Here is a 26,275-nt window from a genome sequence, read left to right as displayed (position 1 = left end):
GACTAATCCTCTATAGCCACCCTGAATTCATCACCCTCTGAAAAGATATTTCTCGTCATTTTAATCTTACAAAGCCTGCCCCTTATTCTAAAGCTGAGATACTTCAGCCATTGCAAACAATCTTCCTACGTGTAAATTCAAGCCCTTAGAGAATTTTCTGTTGTAATGAGAACTTCCCTTCTTCTCCCAAAACTCCACTGTCTACAAAGAAAGATAAAGATTAGCTTTACTTGTCACATGTACATTAAAACATGCAGTGAACTGTATCGTTTGCGTTGAATCAATTCAGCGAGGATTGTTCTGGCCAGCCCACAATTTCTGCCAGGATTCCGGCTCTCACAACTGAGTAACCTTAAGCGTACATCTTTGGGCTGTGGGAGGAAACCGGAGCACCTGGAGGAAACTTGCACGGTCACAGTGAGAATGTACAAACTCCTTACAGACAATGGCGGGAATTGAACCCCAATTTTACAGCTAGTGCTGTAAAGCGTTTATGCTTATGTCTACAGTACTGCACCATCAATCTCTCCTGAAAAAATGGCAAACAAATCACCACTGGAAACATTCCAGTGAATCTTCAAAGCATTCAGTAGAGTCATGGGCAATGATATCTTTCTCTCACATTATCCTGTATTCTATCATTACCTGTGCGCCCAGAGAGCCTGCCTATCTCAGACTTGCAATGACTGTGCAACCACAGCCTCTGGGGTAGGGAATTACATGTTTCACAAAGCTTTGGAGGAATTATGTTTCCCATCGCTCAGCCCTAACTCTGGGACTCCAAGTTCTCTTTCTGAAGAAGACTTTCCTTCTGAGGAGGCAGCCTCTTGGCAACTCCCCAATTAATCTGGTATGACCAGGGCTCGGTCTAACAAAGTGTCTCCTTGGGAGTTGCTACAGGGAGTAAGTATATTCTGCAGAGGTTGGCATAACACATTTGTGTGTCCAGGGACTAAATGCACCCATCTACAAATAAAAGTTGTTTTGTTGAAAATTTGAGATATTTGCTCAAGAAGTAGCATTTTACTTCTCATTCCTGGCATAATATTGCAGGCATGGGCTAAAATTTCATTTGGGATACTTTTCAGAAGATTGATCCTAGGACATTTGTTTGAAAGAACATTATTACATATTCAACTTTGTTCCCCAAATGCTCCCCATAACTCTGGGTCACAATCAGAGTGATAGGTGAAGTCCTGTTGAAGTGTCTCAGCCTGAAACTTTGACTTTTTATCTTGCCCGACCTGCTGAGTTCCTGCAGCATTTTGTGTGTGTTACTCTGGATTTCCAGCATCCGCAAAATCTCCTGTGTTTCTATAGAGTTGTAGATTGTGTGTTTCAGCGCATGTTCCGGAATCAGTGTTATGATTCTTGTGCACTGGGTTTGGTAGGCTCTAGCTAATCAGTTTGCCTTGCATTGTTCCTGATTGTCCTCTTATATGTTCATGGGCTTCTGACTTTATGAAGCTTTAATTTTGTAAATAACTGTTATTTGATGTCTGGCTTCAAATATTCTGTTCAATGGTTCAGTTTAGTATCAGAGAATGTATACAGTATACAACCTGAAATTCTTACTCTTCACAGACATCCACGAAACAGAAATAACTCCAAAGAATGACTGACAGAATCCCAAAGCCCCCCTCCCTCCTCCCATGCATAAGCAGCAACAAAAGCATCGACCCTCCCCCACTTGCTCAAGCAAAAGCCCCAACCTCCTCCCCCCACCATGTAAGAAATAGCAAAGCCCCCAGAGTGACCATGATCTAGCGTCCATCAACAACTACGGCCCATCGCAACACTTTGGGATCTCGGACAGGCTCTCCTCACTAGCGAGAGCCGCAGCTGTAGATCACAGACTCTAACAGGACCCCAGACACCTTGAAAGAGAAAAGAGAGACTTGGATAAAAGAAGATTAAGCTTGTTTCACAGACAAACTGGAAGAAGTCACTTAGGTCAGCAGAAACCTCTGGCACCATCAGATCACTGTCATTAATCCGCGTTCTGAAACAGGTTCAAATAACCTACTGATGTATTGATGTGATTCAATAGTACAAGTTGAACAGGCTGTCTCGTGTGAAGAAATTGTTCAGATCGGGAGGTGCTTTGAACAGAATGAGATCCTCTGGGTCACTCACTTTTGGGAAAGGTCTAGTAACAATTCTGGGGAATTGGGAGGTCCCAGGAGCCATTTGGAAGCATTTTCACAACCATTCACTTGTCATCACACCACCTCTCAATCTCTTATCAGATTGTCCCTTGAGCTCTTTGCTGATCTTCATTCACCTCTGTACTTCTGTTCGCATGATTTGTTTTGGGGGGGTGATGTTCTTGTCACCATTTGCGTGTGGGAGAGGTGTTGATATTCTTCTTTGAAGGGCTTCCATTGTTTCGTGGCTGTTGGGAGAAGATGAATCTCAGAGCTGTACATTGCATACATACTTTGATAATAAATGGACCTTGAACCTTGAACCTTGTTGGCAATTTACTCCATCCAACGTCGAATGGAGAGACAGAAGGGATTCAGGTTCTTTGTCTTACTGAGTGTGTGCCGACCACCAGGCTCCCACTTTACGCTAATCCTAGCCCAATCCAGTTTAATCCTCATCGTCAGCTCCCCCGAGGTTCCAGCATTCAGCTTCAGAGTAGGGGCAATTTACAGCCCCCACCTTACATCCCAACCTGCTCGTTTCTGCGATGTGGAGAGGAAACCGGAGCGTCTGAGGGAAATTCACCATGTCCCAGGGAGCCGGTGTGATCTTCACACAGACGCTTTGGGCGTTCAGGAGTGAAAGGAGATTGCTGGAGCTGTGAGTCAGTGGTTTTATCATTTCCAGTTATGTGCCTCCCTTCTAATTCCTGATGGGTGAAATGTGCCAAGGTTGTTCTACCTGGTTCTAACTTGTCAACTTTGATTGGGGTTGTATAATTGACGTGTGTAGCATGATACAGTGTATACTTAGATTAAAATTGTAATAGTAGCTATAACTTCAGTCTGCCCTTCACAAACATAACAAGTCTAACCACCACAACAATTCAGTTCCAGATTCCTGAGAGCTGATTCAACCATGTAACACTCCACTGAGTGCTTTGAACATTCTTTCTGCTTCACCTCTACTGCATAATAGATTAAAGAGAAAAATCAGAGGGTAACAGCTTGGCAGGACAGCGTGCATTTTGTGTATAGTCATTATATGTTCCTCAAACGCTTGATTTGGCCAACCTAGTGGCAGAAAATAATATATTGGATAAGACATTGTCAACTGTAGAATTTGAGTTGATGTGGCCTAAACTTCCGCCCATCCCTGGGCTAGCTTTAACCAGGAGGGGAAGAGAGCACAACAGGGGCAGGCTCTGGCCCATCATCTCTGTGCTGAACGTGACGCTAGTTTAAACAAATCCTTGTCTGCAAGTGCACAAACCATCTCCCTCCATTCCCTGTATATTTTTGTGTGTGTGTGTTGGAACGCTTGGATATGGCGGAGAGAGACACTGAAGCAGGTCAACAGTTCACAGACTTCCCAGAATTTTTAGGGGAAAGGAAAACAATAAATGCCAGGCTAACAGGGCCTTTTACTGAAATTCTCAAACTGAAAGTAAAATGCTAACACTGCGGCTGAAAGCAACGTCTAAATACTGAACGAATTCCACTGGTTTCCAGTGTCGGTCGAGGCGACTGTCCTCTTTCTCAGAGAAGGATGAAGGTAAGCAGGGACATAATGTTACTGTGCTTTGCTTCAGTCTCGACAAGATCACAACAAAAAGAAGGGAGTTAAATACCATCATAATGGATCAGTAATTAATGGGAAAATGCATAATCTCAAAACCACTATCATTGATACAATAGTTTCTACAGATGCTGCAGGAACACAGCAGGTCAGGCAGCATCTATGCTGGGGAATGAATTGTCCACGTTTTGTGCCGAGTCCCTTCATCAGGACTGGAAAGGAAGAGGGTAGAAGCCTGTGGGGGGGAGAGGGAGGTGATACCTGCTTCCATCACCAGCCAGGAATCAACTTCCCTTCTGTGTGTGTAAAGTTACAAAAAGAACATGCCCTCTGCATCTCTGCCCCGCAGATCTGCACAAAACAGCATGCAAGACCTGGACACCCTTCCTGTTCTGAACAGATGCTAAATGGCCTTGTTGGAAGGCAGAACATCTCGTTTCAAAATCCTAGTGTGTCCTGTTTGGGAAAATGGGATGCTGAAAATCCAAGATAAAAACAGAAAATGTTGTAAGTCCTCAGCAGGTCAGGCCACATCTGTGACAAGAGAAATAGCTAGATGTACAAAAAAGCTGGATGAATTCAGCAGGTCGCGTGGCATCCGTTGAAAGAAGCAGTCAACGTTTTCCCTATTCTCTATTCCCAGTTCCTCTGTCTCTGCCGCATCAGCTCCCAGGATGAGGCTTTCCATTCCCAGATATCCCAAATGTCCTCTTTCTTTAAGGATCATGGTTTCCCTTCTGCCATCATCAATGATGCCCTCACCTGCATCTCCTCCATTTCCCGCACTTCGGCCCTCACCCCATCCTCCCGTCACCACAACAGGGGCCGTGTTCCCCTTGTCCTCACCTACCACCCCACCAGCCTCCGGATCCAGCATATTATCCTCCACAACTCCCGCCACCTTCAATAGGACCCCACCACTAAGGACATTTTTCCCTCTCTACCCCTCTCTGCTTTTTGTGGGGATCATTCCCTCTGCGACTGCCTGGTCCATACGTCCCTCTCCACAGGTCTCCCACCTGGCACTTATCCCTGCAAGCGTAAGTGCTACAACTGTCCCTACACCTCCTCTCTTACCACCATTCAGGGCCCCAAACAGTCCTTCCAGGTGAGGCAACACTTCACTTGTGAGTCTGCTGGTGTCATCTATTGCATCCGGTGCTCACGGTGTGGCCTCCTCTACATCGGTGAGACCCGACACAGATTGGGGGACCGCTTCGTCGAGCACCTCCGCTCCGTCCACAACAACAGACAGGATCTCCCGGTTGCCACCCACTACAACTCTGCTTCACATTCCCATTCGGATATGTACATACATGGCCTCCTCTACTGCCATGATGAGGCCAAACTTCGGTTGCAGGAGCAACACCTCATATACCGTCTGGGTAGTCTCCAGCCCCTTGGTATGAACATCGAATTCTCCAACTTCCGGTAATTCCCTCCCTCTCCCTTCCCCATCCCACCTTCACTCTGTCTCTTCTTCTAGCTGCCTATCACCTCTCTCATGACTCTGCCTTCTTCTACCACCCATAGTGCTTTCCCCTTAGATTCCTTCTTCACCTCTCCTGCCTATCCCCTCCCCCACCCCTTGATCTTTCCTCTGATTGGTTTTCCACCCTCCCCCCACCTTCTTTATAGGGCCCCTGCCCCGTCCTGTAGTCCTGACGAAGGGTCTCGACCCGAAACGTTGACTGCTTCTTTCAACAGATGCTGCCCGACCTGCTGAGTTCATCCATCCAGCTTTTTTGTACGTCTTGATTTGACCACAGCTTCTGCAGTGTACTTTGTGTTTACTAAGAGAAAGAGCTAACCTGCCAGGTCAAAGACCCTTCATTAGAACCAGGAGGGAGCTCGTCAGGCTGCAGGGAGGGTGGGTGAGGGGTGTGCCTTTGAGAGGGTAAAACTGGAGTGACCATTGGGAGAAGATGTAAACAAGGTTATTGTGTCAGAGAGTGAATGAGAACAGTTAGAGAGAGAGAACGTAGACAAAAGAATGGAGGAGCTGTGAAATGCAAAGCAGGATGACATGGCCATTTCCAAATCCTCTGTTCACATTGTTTCATTTGTGAATACTCTGATTACTTGCGGTTGGCTTTCAAAATGAAGTAGTACATATTTACAAACAAGAACAAGAAAAAACTCTGCAGGTGCTGGAAATCTGAGCGACACGCAGAATGCTGGAGAAACTCAGCAAGTCAGGCAGAATCTGTGAGGAGAAAAGACTCTTTGGGTCTTGGCCCAAAACGTCGACTGTACTTCTTTCCATAGATGCTGCCTGGCCTGCTGAGTTCCTCCAGCATTTTGTGTGAGGTACAGATTTACCTCAGTCCATCTCAGCTCCAGATGACGAAGTAACAGGCCGAAGGATGAGGAGAGAGTTCGCTGGTCCTCACGTTCCACTTCACCAGTCTCTGCATTCGACAAGTTCCACCATCAGATACATCCCCTTCTCCCTTCCCCTTTCAGCATTTTGCAGGGTCCATTCCCTTGGAACCTCTCTGGAACACTCTTCTCTTTCCACCAGCCACCCTGCCCCCTTGCTTCTGTACTTTCTCTTGCAGCCACACACGGTTCAATACTTGCTGTTTCAGCTCTTCTCCTGGGACTCCAACAGCCCTTCGAGCGAAGCAGCCATCCAGTTGTACTGCCAGTCTATTGCACTGCATTCTGTTCAGTGTTCACAATGTGGTCGTCTCCACACTGGAAAAACCAAACGCAGAGTGGGCGATCGCGATGTGGCCTGCTGCATTCATTCCACAGGAGTGACCCGGAGGTTCCTGTTTTCTATCCCACTCCCACTCTGGCTTGTCAGTCCATAGTCTCCTGCACTATCCAATGATGTCATTTGAAAGATTGAGGAATAGTACCTCATCTGCCTGGCCATTAACACAGGGGTGTGAGTGTGTGATAGGAGCCGTCAGGAGAAGTGGGAGAGGCATATACATTGGGGACATTGAAGCAACTCTTAGATAGGCATATGGATGATTTAAAAAGCTGGTGAAGTTGTACCAGAGCCGTGTTCTGTCCACACTCTTTTATGGGTCAAAATGCCGGCACATGACAGAGAACGACCTTGCCAAATTGTTGTCATTCCGCACCACGAGCTTCCAGAAGACCCTGCGTATTTTCCGGTTAAGAAAGGTCTCCAGCCAAGCCCTGCTCCTTCAGTGTCACCAAGAGGACATGGCCACAATCATCATGAGGAAATGTTGGAGATGGATTGGCCACATGATGAGAAGAGAGGCCAACTCGATCACTGGATCCTTGAAGGGCAGAGGAAATGCGGGAGACCAAAGACAGCAGGGTGCTGTGTCGTCGAGGCAGAAATGAGGACCCTGAACTACACCTGGGACGCAGTAGAGAAGATGGCCAAGGGCAGGCAGAGATGGAGGACCTTCATTGCTGCCCTGAATGCCAGCGGTGTAATGAGCAGTAAGTAAATGGAAGGGAAATGAAGTGTAAGGCTGATCTTGGAGAAGGCCCCGAGGAACCTGTACAGAGCTGTACTCTTCTGTGTTCTACATTGTGGTATTCCAGATTTTACATTGAATCCTCCAACTTGAGGTAAGTTGATTGTCTTTATTAATCTTTAGGCTCAGCTTGTTTCTTTTCACCTTTTTTATTCCAGCTTCTCTGAGATTGGAAGACATGGCCCAGCCCAACCAGTTGGGCATGTCTCCCTGCTCTGCATTTTGCAACTCTTGAAGACATTTCTTTATCTACATTCTTATTATCTGACTGTTCCCATTCACTTGTTGACCAAACAACCTTGCTTTCAGCTTATCGCCATGGTAACCCCAGTTCTGCCCTCTTGGAAACACTACCTCCACCCCCACCTCAGCTGAAGAGTTTTAAGAAATCCCTTTTGTCTCTTTCCCAGTTCAGATGAAGGGTCTTCACCGTGACACATTAACTCTTTCCCTTCGCCGCTGAACACTTGCAGCATTTTCTGTTTTTATTAAATGTACCATGTTGGAGTTGGTATCACTGTTATATGTAGTACAGTAGTCCCACTGTGAGGGATGAACACTGTGATTACTTGTAGTTGGTTCTGGAAATAAAAGCAGTAACAAAGTCATATGTTGACCTTAATCCACCTTGGCTCTGGAGGGCAATGTGAAAGACTTAATAACAGCCTAGTGTCTCTTGTCTGCTACACGTTGTGATTAAATGTGAAGCTGCGCTGGATTAGTCTGGAATGAAGTGTTTTTCATTGAAGTGAGAAAGTTTAGCTTCATTTGAAACTAAGTTGCATAACATTTTTACAGCACCAGCGACCCGACCTCAATTCAGCCCCTATCTGTACAGAGTTTGTGTGCTCTCCCCATGACCCGCCCTTTCCTCCGGGCGCTCTGATTTCCTCCCGCATTTCAAATATGAACAAGTTAGTGGGTTATTTGGTCACATAGTGTATTGGATGGTGCAGGCTCAATGGGCTGGAAGGGCCTGTACCTTGGCGCTATCTCTAATTAAATAAATAGGTTTGGGAAATAGACACGACAGATAATTTAGGAAAAGCTACTTATCACATATAGATTCATTAGGTTGTGGAACTCACTGTCATAATCATAGCAATCTGCACACAAATTGCTGGAGGCCAGGCCAGGCCAGGCCAGGAAGAGAGTCCAGTCTACGTTTCAGGCCGAACTGGTGCAGAGCCTCAACATTCTCCAACATTCCTCAACATTCTCAACGTGGGTTTCCTCTGGGTGCTCTGGTTTCCTCCCACAGTCCAAAGACCTGCCAGTTAGTAGTTTAAGCGACCATTGTCAATCGCCTTGTGATTCATCATTATATGCCGTGCTCCGTGATGCGGGCGGTCACAGTCTCTCTGTGACTGTGATTGTTCTTGGCAAATTTTTCCACAGAAGTGGTTTGCCATTGCCTTTTTCTGGGCAGTGACAGGTGACCCCAGCCATGACCAATACTCTTCAGAGATTGTCTGCTTGTCATCAGTGGTCGCGTAACCAGGACTTGTGACGTGCACCAGCTACTCATACGACCATCCATCCATCACTTGGCCCTGTGGCTGCATGAGACCCTGTTCGGGTGGGTGGGGGGGTGCTAAGTAAGTGCTACACCTTACCCAAGTGTGACCTTCAGCTAAGAGGAGGAAAGGAGTGCCTTACACCTCCTTTAGTTAGAGATTTATCTGCACCCCGCCTCCCAGTGTGCTATCAGCCGGTCTGAAAATATTTCTGTGATATACATCTGCAGGAAGAGTCAGAACATGCCTGTCCCTATCAGAATCAGATTTATTATCACTACCTTACGTGATGTGAAATTTGTTGTGTTGCCGTGGTAATGTAGTGCAAAGAAAAATGTGCCATTTAATCCCAGTTGGGATTATTTCACCTCATGAACTGATAGATCGCTCTTTGGATTTGAGAGCTCAGACTTGGGTAAGATACAGACCAGGTGAAATTCCACCCCTATACAATGATGGCCGGTTGAGAGAATGAGTGATCTTTTCTTTGAAGGAGGTGGTTCCCATACCTCTGCGTGAAGACATAATGGCTTCTGTTTTCTGACCAAACAGGTCTGTTTGGTTTCTAGTAGCCTCTCGGTTGTTCAGCTCAAGTAGAATCCTGTCTTGTTTTTATTTTTTAAAATATCATCCAAGAACAGATCAATTTCCAGCATAGATTTAAATTGCCAGAATCCCTTTGCACGGGAAAAGAGCGTTGCAACATGAGTTCTTTGTATTGATTGAGACTTGAAATACAGGCAGAATGTCTGATGGCCCTTGTTTTCTTCTTTTGGATCATTTGAACTTTTAAAGTACTTATTAGCTATAAAGTGCTTTGGAATGGCCTGAAAGACTTATATAAATGCCCTGTATTTGGATGAACACAGGTTCAGAGGAGTTTGCTTACCCACTCTTCCCTTCTTGGACGGTTTGAGACCTTAAACCTTCGAAGATTGTATGGCACAGGTTCTGCTGGTGTATTGAAGTAATGGTAATTTATATTTATCTATCTATTTATTTATTTATTGATGAGGTGCAGCATGAAACAAGCCCTTCCGGCCCCTTGAGTCGTGCTGCCCAGCAATCCGCCTATCGAACCTTACGGAATAATTTAGTCCATAGGTCTTTGGATTGTTGGAGGAAACTGGAGCACCCGGAGGAAACCCATGCAGACGGGGGGTGGGGGGGGGGAACATATAAGCTGCTTACAGGCAGCGGCGGGAAGTGAACCTGGATCACTTGTACCGTAAACCATTGTGCTAACCACTACACCACCGTACAAACTTTGTCTGCCTTCTGACGTGTTTGACCTTTTGCATGAAGAAATGTCGGAGTGTGTACGAGGAAGTGGAAAATATTTTATCTTTCATTATTTAGCCTGCTCTGGAACAGCGTAAGCTCGACCCGTGTTTCTCGTTTAACTGGTAGCCAATACAACTGAGCAAAAATGTAGCTGGTGAAATCAGTTTAGGTGCAGAAAGAATTCGAGCGAAGCGATTGAGCTGACAAGAGGGCGATGCAGGTAAGGTTACAGCAAAGTAAATTCTGTCAGGTAACTTGAGCTCTCGCCTGCGTCTGGCTTCACAGAGGTGTCTCCTGTGACGTGGAAAGGGCGACTCATATCTTAAAGGCTTAGTCATTCACTGTTCCTGATGGGGAGTGGTATTGTGCAGCGGTGGTAAAGGAACTGTGACATGTCGCTCCATGCTTTTGGCAGTTATGGTCTATTCCAAACAACACATGCACAAAATGCTGGAGGGATTCGGAAGGGTTCTAATAATGCCGGAGTGCTCCACTGGGAGCGTCTGGCTGGAGTCGGTGTTGCCTCCCCAGGGTTCACTCGGCTGAAGGCAGGCTGCATTGTGGTCGACTGTCGCATTCGTGGACTCGGTCTGATATGTGCTTGCTATCCTCTACGTGCTGTGTGTGACTGTTGGTACGGTTGTTTTGCACCTTGGCCGCCGGAGTAACGCTGTTTTGTTTAGCAGTATTCATGGCTATTTACGTGTGGTTGAATGGCAGTTAAACTTGAATTGAATTGAAGAGTCTCTGCCTGAAGTGTCGACTGTTCATTTACCTCCATAGGTGCTGCCCAACCTGTTGAGTTCCTCCAGCATTTTGTGTGTATTGCTCTATATTTCCAGCATCTTATGTCTCCATTCCATGCTCTGTTTTGGAATATCATAAAACATAAGAGCAGAATTAGGCCATTCAGCCCATCAAGTTTGCTCTGCCATTCTATCATAGCAGATCCTGGATCCCTCTCAACCCTATACACCTGCCTTCTCGATAGACCATACCTCAACATACCCAGAACAGTCACTGTGTAACTCCATGGAGAGATCCCACCAACATTTTCTTGGTTGTTGTTCTGTCCTCTGGCTTGTGACATATTGGGTGGCAAACTTGCCATTTCTTTAGCAATTTTGACTGATTTTTACAAGGCCGGGTTGCTAGCTCAATGCTCAACTCAGCACGGATGGAAAGCGTGAAGGACCCTGGACCATTCATCTCAAAGTCTGGTGCAACTGGCATGGTAACACTGGCCGGATAACTGCTCAGCTGTGCAGGCACTTGGTGTGTAGACTGGACACCGGACTTCAAAAACTGGAACACCGCTTACAAGCTTCTTCATGGCAAGAGATTTCTAAGAGGAAAGAGAAAATTCTTTAAGGATGACTCAGTAAAAATCATTGTGACTTGATAATGGTAGAAAGAGCACAGAATCTCTAAACCAATCTCTTGCCCCAACTATGGCAGAATCAGTGTATCCCACATAGGACTCTTCAGTCACTGCAGGGCTTACAAAGGAAGGAAGGAGAGATGAAGAGCGTTTTTAAAATCTGATCTAGAATATACCACTACTTGATGTAAACACTCATCGAAATAATGTGCTCAGGGCCTCAGCAAACCACAAGTTCAGTAAAACTATTCTGCTTTCCGCAGGAACACTTCCTATGTGACTCCTTTGTCCGTTCATCCCTCCCCACTGATCTCCCTCCTGGCACTTATCCTTGCAAGCTGAACAATTGCTACACCTCCTCCCTTACTACCATTCAGGGCCCTAAACAGCCCTTCCAGGTCAGGTGACACTTCACCTGTGAGTCTGTTTGGGTCATCTGCTGTATCCAGTGCTCCTGGCGTGGCATCCTGTATGTGAATGAGACCCAACGTAGATTGGGAGACTGCTTTGCCGAGCACCTACACTCTATCCACCAGACAAAGCAGGATCTCCCAGTGGCCACCCATTTTAATTCCATTTCCAGTTTCCATTCCGACATGTCAGTCTGTAACCTCCTCTACTGTCACGATGAGGCCACACTCAGGTTGGAGGAACAACACCTTGCATTCCGTCATCGATCTCTCGAACTTCCTGTAATGCCTTCCCTCCTTCCTTCACCCTTCCCCATTCCCATTTGCCTCTCTCACCTGATCTCATTCCCTGCCCAGCACCTGCCTCTGGTGCTCCTCCTTCTTTCACAACAATCGCTGGTGATATTAAACCTGATTCTGATCAGCCATGATCTAGCTCCATGGTCCCCCTGTCTCCTACAACTTACATGAGGAATGGGTATCTAGGGAAGACAGCAAATTTTGGTTAAGGGATGGATGCCAGTAGGATGAAGGTTCCTAAATTCCACGTAAATTTATTATCTGAGTACGTAGATGTCACCGTATCAAACCTGAGATTTGTCTCCTTGTGGACAACTCAGTAAATCCAAGAACCGTAATGGAATCACTGTAAGACTGCAGATAGTAAACAGCCGGTGTGCAAAGGACAACAGACTGTGCAAATACAAATGAAAAATAGATAATAAATGATAATCAATAAATATTGAGAACCTGGGATGAAGAGTCCTTGACACAGGTTGTGGGAACAGTTCTGTGATGGGCCCAGAAGGAAATTTAAACAAAAGGAAAAAAATGCTTAAATTAAACACCTGAAAAGCAGCTGAAGCTTGTGGCAGATGACTGCAAAGTACTGCTACAGGCAAGCACTTTGTCTCCCAGTAAAGTGGGGATTACAAGTCCACCAATGCATCATGACAACCCAAAATATCATTTGATCTTCAAATGACAGCACAAATGACTAACTGGTCTCTCCGCAACCCCTCTCCAGGCTCTCTTATTTCCCTTTGCTCCTGAACACTAATAGAAGAGATTACAAAGATTGGCCAGAAGATAACCCCTGGCCTGCCCACAGGACCTGCTGTTCATCCCTTTGAATACAGATTCAAATCAGATTTTATTTATCCCCCCCCCCCCCCCCAAGTAAAAGCCTCGACTTTGCACTGATCCTTATAAAGTGAGATGCGCACATTTGCAAATTGCATGAATAGTTTAAAGTGATGAATATTATACTGAAGTGACACACAGAAAATGCTGGAAGAACTCAGCAGGTCGGGCAGCATCTATGGGAATGAATAAATAGTCAGTGTTTCAGGGCGAGACTGGAAAGGAAGGGGGAAGATGCCAGAATAGGAAGGTGAGGGGAGGGGAAAGAGCCTAGCTGGAAGATAACAGGTGAAGCCAGGTGGGTAGGAAAGATGAGGGCTGGAGAAGAAGGAATCTGGTAGGAGAGGAGAGTGCATCATAGGAGAAATGGTAGGAGGAGGGGACCCAGGGGAGGTGATAGGCAGCTGAGAAGTGGTAAAAGATCAGAGTTGGGAATAAAGGAAGGGGTGGGGGAAGAATTTGTTTACTGGAAGGAGAAATTGATAATCATGCCATTATGTTGGAGGGTACCTGATGTGTATTCAGTATTTAACATTGTAATGTAAGGAAAAAAAGAAAATATGGTACTATAATGAAAGGAGGAAAAGTGTATTCAGAACTATAATGTAAGGGAGATAATCATTGGGTTTAACACTTTCACAACTCGAATGTCATAACTTTATAAGGACATTCTCAATATAGTTGAGTTGTAGAACTCTCCCAACTCAGGATGTGAGACGTTTGTTAATAGCTTTAAAAAAAAAAGTCAACTTTGGTTAAAATTTAATTTTCCTTCTTGACATTCAAACTCAGCAACAAAGTCCACCTGCCGTCGAGTGGTGATGAAGGACGTTGCCCGTCTCTGAGCTGTGCTTAAAGATCACTCCAGGAAGTTGGGAGAAAGTAATTATTCTTGTTGATTTGGGCTGACATTTTGAAAATAAATGAAAAGATTTGAGATGTTGATCTTTATCTATCTCAAATAAGAGGCTGGAGTGTCTTGCTTAACACTGTTTTGACAGAAGGAAGTAACATTCAAATATCTGCTGTGTTAGGCTTTTCATGGTTGTGACCTCTGCCCTCGTCTCAAACGATTTGCCATTGAAGACTCACATAAATTATGGCTTCTTGGGCAAAGTTCTAAATTATTGCTCTGATGACAGTTTATAATTTTAAAAAGACACTATTAAGCAAGTCTGTTTCTAACCTGAAATCTATTTTCTGATTTACTTTTGCTGACTTTTTTTGTGCAGATGTGTGTGAAAGACAGTGGGTCAGAACAGAAAATGTAATTGTTCAGCAGTGACAATAGGAAAGAGGCATAGAGTTAACGTTTCAGGTTCAAGGACCCCCTTGCCTTCCTATTAAACCTAATTCTGATTTGGTTGCAACTGGGGAAAAGGAAACTGGTTGTTTCTTCTACTGGTGCTGCCTGACCTGCGAAGTATACCTTGTATCTCTGTTTTTCCCCATATTTATAAAATAAGCAATTATTTTTAATATTTATTTATAATGATGTGATAGCTTTATTTCTTGTTGGTATATCGCCTAGTCAGTAATGTATATTCTTTACTGGTTCTACTTGTCACAGGCAGTGATTAGCCTACCAACACCCTGTAGTAAGCCCACAATGAGGTTGTACTTTGTACCTTCTCAGATCCCCGTAATGGAGAAGCTTGAAAGTTACGCAGACTTTATATGAGGCTATTTGTGATTTTTGGTGCCATTCCAATGCGTTTTGGAGATTCCTTGTTCGTTCAGTTCATGTTGCTAATCTAGGTTGAGATTTTCTAAGTGTTGGATCCCTGTTTTTCTTTGGCTTTTACATTTGCTGCAGTGCATGAAGGAATGGAGCCCCTTGAATTGCAGCATCATCGTGTAAAGATCAAGAACTGTAGAAAAAAATCTATTTTAAGATTAAAGATTCACCTTATTTGTCACATGTACAACAGAACATACAGTGAAATGTGACGGTTGTGTCAGTGACCCGTCCTGTCTGAATATGTCTTCGGGCCATGCTTCTTGTGCCAACAGAACATGCCCACACTCAAAATGCTGGAGGAACTCAGCAGGTCAGGCTATGGAAATGAATGAACAGTCAATGCTTTGGGCCGAGATCCTTCTTCAGGACTGGAAAGGGAGGGGAAAGATGCCAGAATAAAGAGGAGGAGGGAGGTGAAGGAGGATAGTGACAGGTGAAGGGTGGGAAAGGTAAAGGGCTGGAGGCGAAATAATCTGATGGGAGAGGAGAGTGGACCATAGGAGAAAGGGAAGGAGGAGGGGACCCGGGGGAGGTAAAAGGCCAGAGTGGGGAATAAAAGATGGCAAAGGTTCGAAATTTTTTTACTAGAGGAAGAAATGGATATTCATGCCATCAGGTTGGAGGCTACCCAGACGGAATACAAGGTGTTGCTCCTCCACCCTGAGGGTGCCTCATGGCACAAGAGGAGGCCGTGGACCGGCACGTCAGAATGGGAATTAAAGTGTTTGGCCACCAGGAGGTTCTGCTTTTGGTGGAAGCGGTCCCCCAATTTACGACAGGTCTCACCAATGTGGATGAGGCCATATCTAATCCTAACCCTAACCCGTACATCTTTGGAATGTGGGAGGAAACCGGAGCACCCGGGGAAAGCCCACGTGGTTGTGGCGAGAACGTGCAAACTCCTTACAGACAGCAGTGGGAGTGAAGCCCTGATCTCACGACTGGAGCTGGAAGGCACTGTACTAACTGCTGCGCTACCATGCCGTCCGAGATGAAGGATGTTGCTGTTTCTTGTGTCTCCGCATTGATTTGGGGGGGGGGGGTGTGGTTGTGGAGGGGGAGAGTGGAGATTTTTAACTCTTTCCTCCTTTCACACTTCCATTGTGTGAAACCACAATGGTTGTGTGGCTGGGTAACCACACTGCCATCTGCTGATGATGAGAGGAACAAAATCAGAATTGTGCTTTGGAGCTTCATTCATTTTTAAAGTTTTTCCTGTGTAGCAATGTCTACTAGAAGTATAGATTCCATTAAAGTTTCATTGTGAGCAGTTGAAGCAATTTTGGGATTAGATTTATAGAATTTCTGCCTCACAGCTCCAGTGATCCAGGTTCATCCTCCAGTGCTGACTGACGTGTACTATGACTGCGTGGGTTTCTACCAGCTTCTCTGGTTTCATCCCACATCCCAGAGATGAATGTGTTGATAGGCTGATTGGCCACAGCAAACTGTCTCTAGTCAGTCGCCAAGGGAAGGTAGAAGGCAGAACCTGGGGAAAGTTGACTGAAATGTGGAACAAGATTTTCAGCCCACAAAGGTCTGTGCCAATCAGGAAGTCTGATTACTTAATGGTTAGGGATTAGTTAATGGAACTAATCCCATGATGTCCCAGTTTTATAGGAGCATCACTGAGAGCGCCCTGACAAGTTGTAATTCCATCTGGTATGGGAGCAGCCAAACATCGGACCATAAGTCCCCACAAAGGACAGTGAGTACAGCTGAGAGGATCATAGGGGACTCCCTACAATCCGCCAGGGACATTTTTTGGGAATGCTGCATACACAGGGCCCTTAGTATTATCAAGGATCCCACCCATCCATCCAGCATCCTATTTGACTTTCTATCATCAAACCTCCGATGCTTAAAAACAAGGACGGTCAGGATGGGAAACAGTTTCTTCCCTCATCCCATTAGGCTTCTGAACTCCCTGCTGCATCGCATTCAAACGGTCACTGGTTAATCTGTTCCGTAACTTACAATACTTAGTTATGCACTTTACCTTGTTTATTTATGTGTAATTCATTTGTAGATTTAATTCTTACTTTCATAAAAGTTATTGTGTGTTACTTATACTACTATGCTTATACCCTGGTTCAGAGAAATGTTGTCTTGTTTGACGGTATATATGAATGTAGATAAATGACAATAAACTTGACTGGTTCCTCACTGATTGAAGTGTCACAGGAGCCAAACATTGAGACCACAGACAGTGTGTGCTGCTGTTGGAAGAAAGCCCCAGTACTCTCTCTCGCTCTCTCTCTCTCCCCCACTCTCTCTGTCTCTCTTCTCTCTCTGCTCTCTCTCCCCCCTCTCTCTCCCCCCTCTATCCCCCCTCCCCCTCCCCCTCTCCCTCCCTTTCCCTCTCCTCGAGTCAGGGGACTCAAACGAGTGACATGACAGACTGTAACATTGAAACAGTGAGCTGCTGCTCGTTCGTTGCACGAGTGATATCGCTCTCTCTCTCTCTCTCTCCCGAGATGTCAGAGTGCTGGGATGGAATTAGTTTTTTGATGGACTCTGGGTCATGGGCTTGCATGGTGGGGGGAGGGTTTGGTGCTTTTGCTGGAGCAAGTGGGGGGAGGGTTGATGCTCTTGCTACTGCTTGTGTGTGGGAGGGGGCTTTGGGGTTCTAGTGTTTTTCTGTCATTCTTTTATTTTTCTGTTTTGTGGATGTGAAGAGTACAAATTTCAGGTTGTATATTGTATACGCGAACCATTGATGATCTCCATTCCCATGTTCAGATGTCTGCCTAAATCCTTATTAAACACCACTGTAGTGTCTGCTTGATAATTCCGCAGTGTCAAACAATCCAGCAGTTCTTGACTGAGTCAGAATATAGGCAGAAGTTACGGTTGAATTTCCTATTACGTTTCAATAGTTGACTACTAGCTAGGTAATGAACAAAATGGAGAAGGGTTCTCTAATTCAATCAGCCCTTCACAAGAAATTTTATTTTTGCCACTGACCACTGTCCGGATTTACTGTTTGCAGCTTTGCGTAGATCAAAATGACGAAAGGAGTGCCCTGTTACCCAAACATTAAATCAAATATGACTGTAATTTGTTGATCGCGGTAGCCATACAGAATGTCGTCCTGTCACCACATCAGAGTCATTTAGCATTGAACCACAGCATGTAGTTCGACCTTTCCAGTGTGAGTGTTGTTCTGATTATAAATATATCCTTCTGTAGAATGCATTAACATTAGTGGGGTAGGGGCTACCAACTATTAACTGCTCAGTTTCTTTCCCTCTATTAAAATAATTGCCAATATATAAACAAAGCTTTACTGAGCCTTATTGTAAGTAACTAACATTACCAGCCAGCAGATAATTTATTGCTGCTGTTATCTTGTTGTGTTATTGTCTGTAAGCAGCCCCATCTGAGAGCAGCTACCAGGGATTCCTGCCATCGACCAATGCCATTAAGCAAGTAGTCTGTGGACCCCAGGTTGGGTTAGACTTTACAAAGTTGTGGACAGGAACAATCAATATTGATTCTGACTACACAAGGTTATTTTTTGCTGAAACTTGTACATAACAGAGCTTGATTGTTTGAATAACCACATACTCCACCTCTTGGCAATGGCATACTAACTGCTTTATTTTCATTTTATGACTCTGCCCACCAGTAATTTTTATTTTCTCTCTCTTGTAGGGAAAATGAGTGTTGAGTCAAGCAGGATGGTGACTGTTTAAAATAGAAGGCTTGCCATGGCAACATGGGTGGAGGGGAAACCTATCCCACCCCAAAAGAATACTTTGAGTGATGTGAATAATATTGTCAGTGAGAAAAAGACTCCCTGGTCTCGTGTGAGCCCTCTTTCAGATGCAAGCAATAAAGCCCTCGAATCAACAACTGCAACGTCCCCACATATATTTGACGACGGCAGACTGAATTATAACTTGGGTTCAGTAACTAAGACTCTAACAGAACCAAAACTGAGAGTTTCTCCAAAACCATTTTCTGTGGAAAAGTATTCTGTGCCATTCTCACCGCTAGGGATCACGCAGCCAACTCTTGCGGTGCCAAGGCCGAAGAGTGCAATTCTTTCAGGGAAGTTGGCGGGTGATGAGGAAGCGAGCTTCGGGCGGACAGAGGCCAATCATGCACCAACTGGGGCTGCTTCATCACTGTTGTTTTCTTCTGCTCCACCGTCTTCGTTAGGATCTGGTGGTATCGGTTCAATTGGGGCGGGCGATTCTCAGGATATCGAAAGTGTGCCTAATTTGCCTTCGATATCAAAATTCTCCAGTGTTGCAGGTTCCCCTTCAAATGCAGTCTTGAATTTGGAAATGATGACAGTAGAGGAGAGAGACAGTTCCAGAGTGAAGCCAGCTACCTTGGTTATTTTGGAAACTTCTCAAGTGCTAAAATCTAAGAAGTCTGGTGATGATGATCAAAAAGCTGGGAAGTGGACAAGTAACGATCAGGAGATGCAAGCGACTACAGAACCTCTTACATTGCCTAAGTCATCCCTTCCATTGAAGAAGGGCAGCCCAAGTGATATTCAAGGGATTGGGACATCAAATCCCACATTGATTTCTTTGGATCGTTTAGGAAAGTTGGACCAGACTATAGAAGAAGACAAAGGCAAAACAGCTAAGGAAAAGGATGTTGTTGAGAGCCCACTTTCACACAGGGCCTACGTAAGGAAATCTAGACCATTATCTACTTGGCTTTCTGGAACTACAAATGACCATAATTCAGAAATCACTGTAAAACAAGATGAAGGTACTTCTGCTCCTGAAAAACCTTGGCTTAAAAAACCCAGGCCTTTGTCAATGAACCTAACAGCCAGATTTGAACCAGCACGGTCCTCCTTTTACAAAATAAATAATTGTGTACCAGAGGAAAGCAAAGAAAATGTCCCAGTTATGCAAGTAGCTGGTGCTTTGTTCTCAGGGACTGAGCACAAGACGCCAGGTCAATCTGAAGAGACAGCAGCAGAAAGAGAGCAGTCCAGGTCTCCAGCTTCTCCCGATGACCATGAGGACAAGGGAGGGGGTTACTCTTATGTTAAAGAAAAGTTCAGTAGCATCCCAAAGATGGATATCAGTAAAAAAGATGTCAAGGCTTTTACATTGACTGATCACAAAGAAGCAGTCTGTTCACTGGAAAGCAAGGCACAGTGGCAAGGTGACTATGGTGATGATAAAGCCACTGCAGGACCCAAAGATGAGGAAAAGGAAGAAAGTACATTCAGTACCTCATCAAAAACTAACAAGGAAAAATTGAAAGATGACCAGGAACAGCACAAGAATTTGACAAATAGGGAATTGGATAAAATTTCTTCTAACCCGGAGCCAACATCAAATGATGAAAATTCCTTTCTGGATTCCGACGATCGAAGGTGTAGAGGAAGTAGAACGCCATTTTCTAGTGGGATAATTAGAAGGCGCATTAGTCTTCTCTTGGACTCCGCCAGTAACAGCACAGTAAAGACAGATAGTGCACAGACAACTGTCGAGAAGGAAAAGATGAGCATACGTGTTAAGCAGCAAATCCAAAGCTTTACTTCAGAGAACAAAGAACAAATCCTGAGTCTCCAAAGGCGACTATTCCAGCCGAGACCTCTATCTTCAGATATAACTAAACTGTATGTTGAATTTTAGTTTTTGCTGTTTAGTGTTAAGTAAGTACAAGTGTTTACTTTAAAAAAAATACATCCCATATCACTTACATGCTTTCATTTTTGGATCTTGATACTTGCACATTGAATGAATTGTTAATTATGTGGGTAAGTCGTAGCATCAAGTATTTCTCGATTAAGTCCAAGGTGAAGAGACATTATTCAGGCAATATACAGACATGCATGGTTCAGATTCAGGTATCCTTTAGGAACTACATATGATACTCCCATCATTGAGTTAAGCCCTCGTTCTCCCAAACGGCTTTCTTTTGCCCAATTACAATGTATGTTGATTTAATTGCTGTAGTTTTTCCACTGGGGCATATCAATATTTTGATTCTACTTAACCTTTTATCTTGCATGGTTCTTTCTTAACTCATCAGCAGACAGCAGGTCCCAAACCTCCCTTCAGCTGTACCCTGACTAATTTGCTTTTACCAATGAACTTACAAGCAATTCCTTCATTTGCTTATCACATTCCCACATCCATCCTTTTAACTCCGTTCAGCCCTTCCATGATTCCTGCTCCCAGCCATTCTATCCAACTTGATTTCTGGCAATCTTCCAAAGCCATTGGTTTCCATTTTACCAGGAGCTCCTCACCGTTTATGTTTTCTAACTTTTAGGCATGAATAATTCTCTTATAATTATTGACATATCCAACTTTTATTTCTATATACACATCTGTAGGTAAGGCCAGCATTTATTGCATGTGCTTGATTGCTCTTTCTGAGCCATTGACTCTTCTTCTTCTTCTTGGACCTTCAGCTCCCAGTGGAGCATAGGATGGCCTCGCTTCTCCAGAGCCCGAAGTTGATGGTATGGTTGGAGTTCATCAATGTTTCCTGTATTGTGTCCACCATACAGGGGATTGGCCTATACACCTTCACCAGAGCCCTGTTGGCCAGCCTCACCCATCTCCACTTCTCACAATTCTCACTTCACCCAGATTCCATGGAGGGAATTGAGGTCAGGTCGGGTTTCTAGATTGTTAATCTGGGAAACTGTCTGGTAACTTAACCTGCTTCACCTGAAAGCAGCAGCCATTTACTACTACGGCAAAATTATTCCAGCCCTTATTTGGAATGTTCTGGTGACTTTCTATTTCTGGTTCTATTATGCTTTTTTTTATATATTAACCAGAAAAATCATTAGACATTGGAGCAGAATTAGGCTATTTGGCCCCTTGAATCTAGAAACAGAAAACTTACAGCTCAATACAGGCCCTTCAGCCCACAAAGCTGTGCCGAACACATCCCTACCTTACAACTATCTAGGCTTTACCCATAGCCATCTATTTTTCTAAGCACCATGTAGCCATCCAAGAGTCTCTTAAAAATCCCTATCATTTCCACCTCCACCACCGTCACTGGCAGCCCATTCCACACACTCACCACTGTTTGCATAGTAAACTTACCCCTGACATCTCCTCTGTACCTACTTCCAAGCACCTTAAAACTAAGCCCTCTCATGCTAGCCATTTCAGCCCTGGGGAAAAAGGCCTCTGGCTATCCACATGATTAATGCCTCTCATCATCTTATACACCTCGATCAGGTCACCTCTCATCCTTCGTCACTCCAAGGAGAAAAGGCCGAGTTCACTCAACCTGTTTTCATAAGGTGTGCTCCCCAATCCAGGCAACATCGTTGTAAATCTCTTCTGCACCCTTTCTATGGCTTCCACGTCCTTCCTGTAGTGAGGCGACCAGAACTCAGCACAGTACTTCAATGGGATCTGACCAGGGTCCTATATAGCTGCAACATTACCTCTTGGCTCTTAAACTCAATCCCACAATTGATGAAGGCCATTGCCCCGTATGCCTTCTTAACCACAGAGTCAACCTGTGTAGCAGCTTTGAGCGTCCTATGGACTCGGACCTAAGATCCCTCTGATCCTCCACACTGCCAAGAGTCTTACCATTAATACTATATTCTGCCATCATAGTTGACCTACCAAAATGAGCCACCTCATACTTATCTGGGTTGAACTCCATCTGCCACTTCTCAGCCCAGTTTTGCATCTGATCAATGTCCCATTGTAACCTCTGACAGCCCTTCACACTATCCACAACACCCCCAACCTTTGTGTCATCAGCAAATTTACTAACCCATCCCTCCACTTCCTCATCCAGGTCATTTATAAAAATGACAAAGTGTAGGGGGTCCCAGAACAGATCCCTGAGGCACAGCACTGGTCACTGGCCTCCATGCAGATTATGACCAGTCTACAACCTCTCTTTGCCCTCTGTGGGTAATCCAGTTCTGGATCCACAAAGCAAGGTTCCCTTGGATCCCATGCCTCTTTACTTTCTCAATAAGTCTTTCATGGGGTACCTTATCAAATGCCTTGCTAAAATCTATATACCCTACATCTACTGCTCTACCTTCATCAATGTGTTTAGTCACATCCTCAAAAAATTCAATCAGGCTCATAAGGCATGACCTGCCTTTGACAAAGCCATGCTGACTATTCCTAATCGTATTATACCTCTCCAAATGTTCATAAATCCTGCTCTCAGGATCTTCTCCATCAACTTACCAACCACTGAAGTTAGACTCACTGGTCTATAATTTCCTGGGCTATCCCCACTCCCTTTCTTGAATAAGGGAACAACATCTGCAACCCTCCAATTCACTGGAACCTCTCTCTTCCTCATTAATGATGCAAAGATCATCACCAGAGGCTCAGCAATCTCTTCCCTCACTTCCCACAGTAGCCTGGGGTACATCCTATCTGTCCCATTGACTTATCCAACCTGATGCTTTCCAAAAGCTCCAGCACATCCTCTTCCTTAATATCTACATGCTCAAGCTTTTCAGTCCACTGCAAGTCATCCCTACAATCACCAAGATCCTTTTCCGTAGTGAATACTGAAGCAAAGTACTCATTAAGTACCTCTGCTATCTCCTCCAGTTCCATACACACTTTTCCACTGTCACACTTGATAGGTCCTATTCTCTCACATCTTATCCTCTTGCTCTTCACATACTTGTAGAATGCCTTGGGGTTTTCCTTAATCCAGCCTGCCAAGGTCTTCTCATGGCCCCTTATGCCTCTCCTCATTTCATTCTTAAGCTCCTTCCTGCTAGCCCTATAATTTTCTAGACCTTTCATAAGGTCTTCTTTTCTTCTTGACTAGATTTACAACAGCCTTTGTACACCACAGATCTTGTACCCTACCATCCTTTCCATGTCTCATTGGAATGTACCTATGCAGAACCCCATGCAAATATCCCCTGAACATTTGCCACATTTCTTCTGTACGTTTCCCTGAGAACAACTGTTTCCAATTTATGCTTCCAAGTTCCTGCCTGATAGCCTCATATTTTCCCTTTCTCCAGTTAAATGTTTCCCTAACTTATCTGTTCCTATCCCTCTCCAATGCTATGGGAAAGCAGATAGAATTGTGATCACTATCTCCAAAATGCTCTCCCACTGAGAGACCTGACCACATTAATTTCCAATACCAGATCAAGTACAGCCTCTCCTCTTGTAGGCTTATCTACATATTGTATCAAGAAACCTTCCTGAACACACCTAACAAACTCTACCCATCTAAGCCCCTCACTCTAGGGAGATGCCAATCGATATTTGGGAAATTAAAATCTCCCACCACAACAACCCTGAGCGCATCCCTTCTCTATCACCTGCCTATCTATCCTCCCTCTCGCACTGTCTCCAAAATTTCTCTATTTGTGAGCCAACCTCCTTTTCCTCTGTCACTTCAGTTCAGTTCCCACCCCCTTCCCCCTCCCCCAGCAATTCTAGTTTAAACTCTCCCCAGTAGCCTTAGCAAACCTCCCCGCCAGGATATTGGTTCCCCTGGGATTCAAGTGTAACCCATCCTTTTTGTACAGGTCACACCTGCCCCAAAAGAGGTCCCAATGATCCATAAATCTGAATCCCTGCCCCCGCTCCAATCCCTCATACACGCATTTATCCTCCACCTCATTCTATTCCTATTTGCACTGTCACATGGCACAGGGAGTAATTCTGAGATCACTACCTTTGTAGTCCTGCTTCTCAACTTCCTTCTTAACTCCCTGTAGTCTGATTTCAGGATCTCCTCCCTTTTCCTACCTATGTTGTTGGTACCAATAAGTACCACGACCTCTGGCTGTTCTCCCTCCCACTTCAAGATATTGTGGACGCGTTCAGAAACATTCCAGACCCTGGCACCTGGGAGGCAAACTACCATCCGCGTTTCTTTCCTGTGTCCACGGAATCGCCTGTCTGACCCCCTAACTATAGAGTCCTGTATCACTGCTGCCATCCTCTTCCCTTCCCTTCACTTCTGAGCCACAGGGCCAGACATTGTTGCTTCCCCCAGGCAGGCTGCTCCCCCCCCCCCCCACCTCCCCCCAGCAGTACTCAAACAGGAATACTTATTGTTAAGGGGGACAGCCATTGGGGTACTCTCTAGTACCTGCTTCTTACCCTTCCCTCTCCTGACTGTTACCCACTTCTCTGTCTCCTGTGGTCCCATGGTGACTACCTGCCTATAGCTCCTCTCTAACACCTCCTCGGATGAAGGTCATAGAGCTGCATCTCCCTTTCCCTAACACGGTCTCTAAGGTGCTGCAGCTCGACGCACCTGGTGCAAATGTGTTCCTCCGGGAGGCCAGGAGTCTCCAGGACCTCCCACATCTGACACTGAGTACAGAAAGCCAGCCTCCCAATCTACCTGCATATCGAAATCCCCCATGACTGTCATACCATACATATCATGTATCTTTGAATACCACATACATATTCCTTTACACCTTTCGCTTGTTGGCTACCTGTGTCACCAGGGCTAAATGTCTTGAACGGCCTGTTTCAGATTGCTGCTGCTGTTCCTTGTGGCTCATCGGGCGGCTTTTTTCCCCCATCTCCTTAGCAGTTGTCTGTTTTTACTAGGCCGAGTTGCTAGCTTAATGCTCAACCCGGCATAGATGGAAAGCGTGCAAGGAGCTGGCCAGGTTCGAACCCAGGACCAAAAGTCCGGTGCTGACGCCATTATACCACCGGCTGGCTAATGTTTCAGATTAGTCTCCCTCAATTTAACCATGTTCCATCGCTTTTAGGCTTCTAGTACTCTGTTTAAAATTGCATTTATCATAAATTGCCAATATTTGAAGTGTTGAGATGAGTTACTCTGCTGACAACGACACTTCAGATAAACAGTAACCCAGTCAGTACTCATTTGGTGCATCAGTTTCTTTCATGACTGCTTTTCAGCATGTGGGTCAATCCTTCCAATAGATTCTGTGTGTACAAAATGTTATTTCAGTCCAAGAGCTGACAAAACCGTTAATTACTTGAAGTATCCTGTGCAGTGTAATCCATCATAACTTTTATTAATTATGTAAAGATCTATTGGTTGAAAATTTGTATGCATAAAATTCTACAAATTCTTTCTCTTGTAATTGTTGGATCACTTGGAATTGCAAAAGCAAATTGCGAATTGGCAAATTTAATTCCATTTGAATAACCAACACCTCTCCCCCATTCTTTTAGGTAATTTATTTATTTATTGAGATACAGTGCGGAAAAGGCCCTTCCAGCCCTGCTGCCCAGCAACCCCTTGACTTAACCCTAGCCCAATCACAGGACACTTTACAATGACCAATTAACCAACCAACCAGTACATCTTTGGACTGTGGGAGGCAACCGGAGCACCCGGAGGAAACCCACACAGTCACAGGGAGAACGTACAAATTTCTTGCAAGCAGTGGCAGGAATTGAACCCGGGTTGCCTGTACAGTAGAGCGTTGTGCTAACCACTATGCTACTGACTGACCATACATAATCAATTTACAAAGACTCTTACGTGCTGGTATAGAAGTATTTAATAATTATAAATTTGAATTAAGTGTTAGGTGATGCCATTTTTCTTTTTCTTTCCCCATCGTTATGCTTGATAAGTTTGAAAGGGTCAGGGTGATGGGGCCTAAGACGAGGGGGTGGGCCTGTTCAGCTCACTGCTCT

The 26,275-nt window shown here is 44.9% G+C and overlaps 1 protein-coding gene across 4 annotated transcripts in view; it reads left to right on the top strand.

The window, feature by feature from the left end:
• The window catches only part of LOC140738451 (uncharacterized), a 268,214-nt gene that overhangs the window by 72,856 nt on the left and 169,083 nt on the right, over positions 1 to 26,275 (top strand). For all 4 annotated transcript variants that reach the window (XM_073065743.1, XM_073065744.1, XM_073065742.1 and 1 more), the window contains one exon: positions 18,330 to 20,271. In XM_073065743.1, the coding sequence (XP_072921844.1) occupies positions 18,386 to 20,271 (1,886 nt within the window). In that variant the 5' untranslated portion in view covers positions 18,330 to 18,385. The remainder of the gene's footprint in view (positions 1 to 18,329; positions 20,272 to 26,275) is intronic.

The sequence above is a fragment of the Hemitrygon akajei genome, chromosome 14 (genome assembly GCF_048418815.1).
Source record: "Hemitrygon akajei chromosome 14, sHemAka1.3, whole genome shotgun sequence".
Classification (NCBI taxonomy): domain Eukaryota; kingdom Metazoa; phylum Chordata; class Chondrichthyes; order Myliobatiformes; family Dasyatidae; genus Hemitrygon; species Hemitrygon akajei.
Note: the sequence above shows the minus strand (reverse complement) of the source record. Positions and strands in the feature narration are given on the sequence as shown.